The sequence below is a fragment of the Phalaenopsis equestris genome, unplaced genomic scaffold (genome assembly GCF_001263595.1).
Source record: "Phalaenopsis equestris unplaced genomic scaffold, ASM126359v1 Scaffold001112, whole genome shotgun sequence".
Taxonomy (NCBI): Eukaryota; Viridiplantae; Streptophyta; class Magnoliopsida; order Asparagales; family Orchidaceae; genus Phalaenopsis; species Phalaenopsis equestris.
Window position 1 is genome coordinate 27,243 of NW_018165551.1, and position 7,578 is coordinate 34,820.

Here is a 7,578-nt window from a genome sequence, read left to right on the forward strand (position 1 = left end):
AATAATAATAATAATAATAATAATAATAAATGAAACTAAATAGCAATCCCTCCAAATAAGAAAAACCCGAAAATGAAATATCTAATAAGGAAACACAATTAGTTAAATATATTTTGGAGAAAGAAAATAAATTCATTCCTAATGCCGATTGACACTTTCCAATACTCCCCCTTTAGCTGAGTTGTATATATTATACAAACCAAGTTTGAACTTCAATTCATCATGATTGACCCGTAGTAGTGTTTTGGTGGGAATTTCAGCAGTCTGAAGTCATGTAGGAATATAGCTGAGTTGAACAATTCCATTGTTAACATATTTTGAGATGAAGCGTCCGTCAGTTTCAATATGTTTTGTTCTGTCATGATGTATAAGATATTTGGCTATACTAATAGCTGCTTGACTATTACTAAACATCTTAATTGTTCTTTCATCTTAACCTTAAGTTCCCTTAAGATCATTTGAATCCACATTCCCTCACATATTTCTAGTGCAAGCGCGCGATATTCAGATTTTGCACTACTCTAAGAAACAACAAGCTTTTTTTACTTCTCCACGTGACGAGATTGTCCTTGACATATGAATAATATCCAGTTGTTGATTTCTTATTAGTTACCTCTTTTGACAAGCTAGCATGTGTATATATCTCAATCTTACAATTTTAAGATCTTTTGAAGTGCAAACCATATCCAGGGCCCATCTTTAAGTATCTTAGGATTCTGTTAACGACTTCTAAATGATTCTCATTTGGATTTCATATGATGCCTTGCTACACTAATGCAACATGCAATATCAGGTCTTAGCAGGATTGCTTTCTTCACTTTTGTTCGACCTTTTGTTTGAATAAATAGGTGTGTCATCATGTTTACATCCAGGTATGTCAGCTTCACTTAATAGGTCCTAGATATACTTACTTTGAGATATGAAAATTCTTTCTTTAGACCTAGCCATTTCCATTCCCATAAAATATCGGAGATTGTCGAGACCCTTCTTCTCAAATTCTTTTGCAAGTATTCTTTTTAGTATGCTAATTTCATCTGAATCATCACCGGTTAAGATAATATAATCTACGTATACTATGAGAATAACAAATTGCCTTTAGAATTTAACAAATAATGAATGATCGGCTTGATATTAATGATATATTTATTTTTAATCACTATTTTAGCAAATTTGTTAAATTGAGTATGAGGAGATTGCTTCAAGTTGTATAAGGACTTTCTCAACTTCCAATCCAATATGTTGTTCGACTTCTTTTCTAAGCCCAAAGGTATAGTCATATAGAATTTTTCATCAAGGTCACAATTGAAGAAGTCATTTTTGACATAAATTTGGTATAAAGGTCAATCTTGATTTATTGCAAGATAGAGTAAAATCTGAATTGTATTAAATTTGGCAACAGGTGCTAAAGTTTCTTGATAGTCAATCTCATATGACAGCATAAAGCTTTTGACAACTAGTCTGACTTTGAATCTCTCTGCACTTCCATCACTCTTGTTTTTAACTGTGAATATCCATTTACAACATGCATGATTTTTTCAGTGAGGTTATTACATGTCATCTTTCTAGAGCTCAAATTTTTTCCTCAACTGAGTGCTTCTATGTTGGAACTTAGAGTCTTATGGATATAGTTGGGAACCTGCACATTATTAAGGTTTGTCAAAAAAGCTTTGTAAGATGGTAGCAACTTTTCATAGGCCACATATCTTTTAATTGGATGACCAATACTCCCTCAAATATCTTTTCTGTCTTGAATTGGTTGATTAAAGTCATCAACCACCATTGTAAGAGAGCCATGAGTTGAGAAATTCATACTGTTATGATTATCAGGAGGACTTGGTTCTGACTCTTGACAATCCTCAGTCTGCATAGTGTCATCTACTTGCTCAGTTACACTTCTTCTAGTCTAAACGCAAAATTCTTGGTCATTAGTGTCATGTTGAGGTTGAGTTACTGGATTAGAGATAATTGGGACTGTTTTTGTGATAGAGTTTGACTCTTCAAATGAAGCTGGTTGAGATGGAGTAGAGTTAGGTGGAGGACATGATTTGGTTCAGTTAAAGGAAAAATGAACGAAGAACTTTCAAATAAAATCCCAAATCTGATATTCTCCAGTCCTTTCCGTGGATTTTAGATTTTGGAAGATAAGATTGATTCTCAAAGAAGGTGATATCCATGAAGTTATATATTTTATTAATAGTTGGAGAATAGCATTTGTACCCTTTTTGATTGGATGAGTAATTGAGGAAAATATATATGAGAGATTTTGGATCAACTTTGGTTAAATATTGTTGATGGATGTGAACAAAGGCAGAACAATGATATGTTAGAAGAAAAAGAGCGAATGTGTGTGTAGAATTCCATGAGAACATTATGAGGAATTTGAAAATTTAGGACTCAACTATGCATCTTATTGATGATGTATGTGGTTTTTAGAGTGGCTCCCCCCAAAAAATAATTAGCCACACGATTAAACAACATAATGGCAATGACCACCTCAAGTAAGTTTCTTTCTTTCTTTTCATCGATCTTATTTTGTTGAGTATTGATACAAGAAGTTATATGGATAGTACCATGTTTGGAAAGAACATTAATGATGAAATTAAAGTATTCCTTAGCATTAAGTTTTAACAATTTAAAATTTTGTTTGGAATCAAGTGAGAATCATAGTTTTAAGAGTTTGAATTTTATTGAAATATAGTGGTTGTTTCAGATTTTTCTTTCATAAGGAATGTTCATGTTGTTCTTGTGTGAGCACCTGTGAATGATTTAAACCATCGTGCCTCATTCATATTGCTTACTTGTGAGGGTCCTCAGATATAACCGTGAATTACATAAAATTATTATGAAGACTTCTATTACAATTTGGAATATACATGTCTGATATATTTTTCAAATGGGCAAATTTCACATTAATAAATATTAGGTTTTTTGTGATAAATAAACCATGTATGCAAAATTTGGATGACCAAGATGACGATGACTCAACATGAATTGACTTTCAATTGAACCAATATTTGAATTGGACTTATGACTTGGACATTGCTTACCGATGTAGTTATTTTCTTTGAGCAAGCATAGACCATCATACATCTCAACATTGCTAATCACCTTCCTTGAATTTAGAATCTGAAAGCCAAAACAATTGGATTAAAATTTATTCACACTTTTTAGGTCACAAGTTTGCTAAATGAGAGTAGGTTGCAATTTAATTTTGGAACATACAACACAGACTAGTGGGGAAGATCCTTTGCCAATTCAACTAATTCATTTCCTGCTGCTGGTAAGAATATACCATCAACTATTTGAACTAAAGAATGAATGGTAAATGAGTTGTTTTTTAAGACGCTGATCTCTCCAATCATATGATCTAATGCTTTAGAATTAACTATCCAAGGTTTTAATTTATTGCTTTGGGCACTAAATGCATGTGATAAGACACATTGGTGTGATAACAAACATAGGTTGCTCGATAGAGAATTGTGATGCTTGTCCATAATTAGAACTATTACTAAACATTTTTTGCGATGCTTTAATTTGCTCTCTGAGGAACGAGCTAAATTATGAATTATTGTTGTAAGATATGATAGGGTCTGAAGACGTAGGCTCAAATATGGATGTGACTTCCGAGGTAGAAGATTATAAGGGCATGTCATGTCGTGTTTAACCTTGATAAGATTGTAAAACTCAAATCTTGAAGACGTGCTGCACAAATAGAAGTGAGAGGACCCTTAGTTCGACTGTTTGGCTAGACGAGCAAACATGAATTAGAGGAATGTGTTCAGCTCTTAATTTCCACGCCTTCCGCACAACGCGGGGCACCAAATCTGCATAATTCGGAGACTCGTTAGAGGATGGCTTGGGTAACAGAATCAATTGCAGGATTTGATCTTTTCGCTACCGTGGGCCGAAGAGGATGGGCCAAGTGAGTGATTTCACAGCAACTAGTCGTGTTGCTGTAGTGAAGTTGCAGGAAGAGACAAGTACGATTTTTGTAGCGAACCACATAAAAAGAGTTGACTTCGATCAAAAGAGCACTCTGTTCGAACTGATTGTCTATGATATTCAGGCGGAAGAGTTGGACGAGCTTGAGAAAATGAACTCTATGACCTTGCGATCGATAGAACGAGACAAATCATTAGTTCTGTGTTGTTGAAGAGCCAAACGATAAGTCAAAGGAAGCAACAATCTCGATTGTACGTGAGGAGATGACAATGTCGAACGAAAGCTTCGTGTGACGGTGTCAGAGATATCTATAGATCCATCATCGTTGATGTTAGAGATGTAGCGACTGAGGAGTAGGGTAAGGCATACCGAAGCTTCAATAGATGCCCTAATCTTTTGTCTTATTTGACATATTCTGATGATACACAAATGTTGAAATATCTAATAAATTCTAATAAAGAAACAACACAATTAGTGAAATATATTTTGAAGAAAGAATAGAATTCCTTCCTAATGGCGATTGACACTTTTCAATAGATGCTACTACTACCTTATATTTAATACAATCATTCTTACTCTGTAATACTTAATTATTACACTTTTTTTAAAAGGGAAATTTACTTACGCTAATACTTAATTATTACACTTTTTTTAAAAGGGAAAATTACTTATGCAGCACACAATTCTTATTTATTTACATATCTCATACTGAAACTTTCATTTTTACATACATCGCGCTTTAAACCTACGCATGAAAATATGTATTTCACTTTTAAAAAGTGATAATAGTGCTATTTGAGTGCAATGTGTGTAATTATGAAAATATCTCAAAAGTTATTTTCAGTATTGGACATGTTATTAGCTCATGCAATGAAATATTAGTAAAGTTTAATGTTTGGTTATCATTGTTTTTTTTTTCTTTCAAACAATTCTTTCTTTGCATCAATTTTTTTTTTTAATCTGAAGATTATTGCCATGTTTTTCTGTTTGCTTTGTAAAACTCGCATTTTTGTATATCAACAGCTGCTCTGCTCCATCCTTTCAGTTGTTGATGACACTAAACTCGTAACAAAGGTCAGTATATCATTCCACAATGTCTAATTTCTAAATTGACTATATTTAACCTCCATTTTGAATTTCAGATTATCATGCGTGAGCTACAATCTATGTTAAAAGAACTTGTTCTGGATAAGGTGTAGATTCATATAAATCGTTCTCTCTGTTAATTCAATTTGTAGTAGTTTTATAGTTGGCGCATTTACATACATACCACACCACCCAATTCCTATGTATTTTTACATATCTAACACAAACTTTAATTTTTGTATTCATGCTGCCCAAATATTTCATATGTCAAAAAAATATTCACATGACAAAAAAATATTCACATGACATCAGAAATACGGCTATTTTAATTTTTAAGGAGATAAATGCTCCTTTTCATGCATAATTAAGGCGACATATATATGTAAAAATAGACTTTTAAGTATTAGAGATGTACATTGATGGAAATTAAGTGGTATGCATGTAAATCTTCCTTTATAGTTTTTAAAAATGTTTTTTTTTTCTTATGAAATGCCAGAATGGAAGGCGTCCGTTATTGCTGTTGCTCCATCCACAGTGCCACCGCTATTTTACACCCGAGGATTTGGCTTGTCTTAATTCAACCGTGCCTTCTCTTTACACGCAGGCAATTTGTTTCTACTTCTATATTTGTTAGTGTTATATAACTATAAAGCGGGTCTAAACTTTACTATAATTTAGGATGAGACGGAAGAGGTGCTCGTGGAAGCGGAAGAGGTGCTCGTGGAAGCTGATCCGGAGAAGATATTAGAAAAAGATAGCGAACCCAAAACAACTCACGACGATATTTATGGGGATTCTACGAAGGCCTTAGAATTAGCTGTGGGTGGCAAGAAGGATGCTTTAGTAAGGAGAAAGGAATTATTGGTGGAGAGTGGTCTGGCCGAGGTGAGACATTCCCCTTCATATCTAAATAAAAGCGAAAAATGCAAAAATAGTCATTTGACTCTATGCACGAGGTTGTTGGGATTTTATATATATATATATATATAGATAGATATATATATTTGTACAAATTGATGTATAGGTGTTAGACATGTAATCACATAAGAATTACATGGTATGTTTGTAAATCTTCGTTATTTTAAACACAGCTCTTTTCAATCATATATTCAAGTGCATGAATTTCTCATGTTTTGCTATATTTCTAAATTTTTTTTAGCTTTCTTTTCTCTTGCAAACATGTTTTTGTCATCTTTTACTAGTTGAGGGTCCCTTCATGTGGAGCCTTTGTTTTTCCTTTTATATATGAATATGACAATTTATTGGTTCAATGATTAATTTATCATTGCAATTTGCCTGTTTCTTCGCCTAATATTGAATGATTTTTAACAATGTTTTCAAGAGGTTTGATTAGTAAATTTGTCCTTGTCTCAGGGTCTTATTGAAACTTGTATCCACACTGCTGATGAGTTACTTCGATTGAACTTCGGCAGAGAAGTAATATTTGAGGTGATTCATTTCTCTTTCTCAAATTAAACGGGCATTTCGTATACATATTCTTTGTCTGGCAGGTTATTGATGCAAGTGATTTTATGGGACATTTACATAATACCACCTAATTCTTATGCATTTACATATCTAAACCCAAATTTTACTTTTTCATCCATGCCACCCAAAATTTTCTTATCACATAGAAGATTTAACCCTTTTAACTTTTTAAAAAGTGAAATATACAGTTACAAACATAGGTAAGGTGGCATGCATGTAAAAATTGAAACTTTAGGTGTTAGATATATAAATACATAGGAATTGAATAGTATATATATAAATCTTTCAAATAAAAAACTCGAGGAACTTGACATATATAGAATGATTCTACTGGTTCACTGTGCTCGCACAGCATTTTGATGCTCTTGAATTACATTATTGGTAAACTAATACATTTTCTTTGCTTTTATTCATAAATAATACATTATTGGTAAATATGAAAGTTTAGGAGTTAGATATGTAAATACAAAAGAATAGTTTGGTATGTATGTAAATGCCTCTTTTTTACTTATATTCATAAAAGAGTAATTGCTTTTTGTGCATTTTCTTGTTAGGTAAAAGAGAAAAAAAGGTTAATGAACTTCATTTATCTTCAAGATTTAATATCTTTTAGGGGCATTTACATACTTACCACACAATGCTTATGCATTTACATATCTAACTTTTAAACTTTCATATTTACATTTATAACACCAAAAAATTTAGCACCACAATTATGAATTTTTTAAAAGTGAAATATACTTTCTCATGCATAGATTTATGAGAACAAAGTGTTATAAATATAAGCATGAAACTTTAGATTTTAGATATGTAAATTCATAAGAATTGCATGGAATATATTCATATAAATTTCCCAATCTTTTTACTCCCTTTAGTTCATTTTTGATTTCTACATAATTGAGGCCCATTTTGATCCCTTATAAATTATCAGGGGATCATTTTGATTTTCTTCTCTTAATTTTATTTGGACTCTTGTTGAAAATTTCATGTAATGAGAATATTTTCTTTGTCAAATGGTTAGATAAGATCTTTCTTCCCATTCTTACTCTTTCAACACTCTTT

At 32.2% G+C, this 7,578-nt stretch overlaps 1 protein-coding gene across 1 annotated transcript in view; it reads left to right on the forward strand.

Annotated features, from left to right (window-relative positions):
* LOC110033195 (pumilio homolog 24) overlaps nt 1-7,578 on the forward strand; it is a 22,574-nt gene that overhangs the window by 13,293 nt on the left and 1,703 nt on the right. The window contains exons 12-16 of the mRNA XM_020737100.1: nt 4,966-5,016; nt 5,085-5,135; nt 5,525-5,632; nt 5,707-5,913; nt 6,403-6,477. Of these exons, the coding sequence (XP_020592759.1) occupies nt 4,966-5,016; nt 5,085-5,135; nt 5,525-5,632; nt 5,707-5,913; nt 6,403-6,477 (492 nt within the window). The remainder of the gene's footprint in view (nt 1-4,965; nt 5,017-5,084; nt 5,136-5,524; nt 5,633-5,706; nt 5,914-6,402; nt 6,478-7,578) is intronic.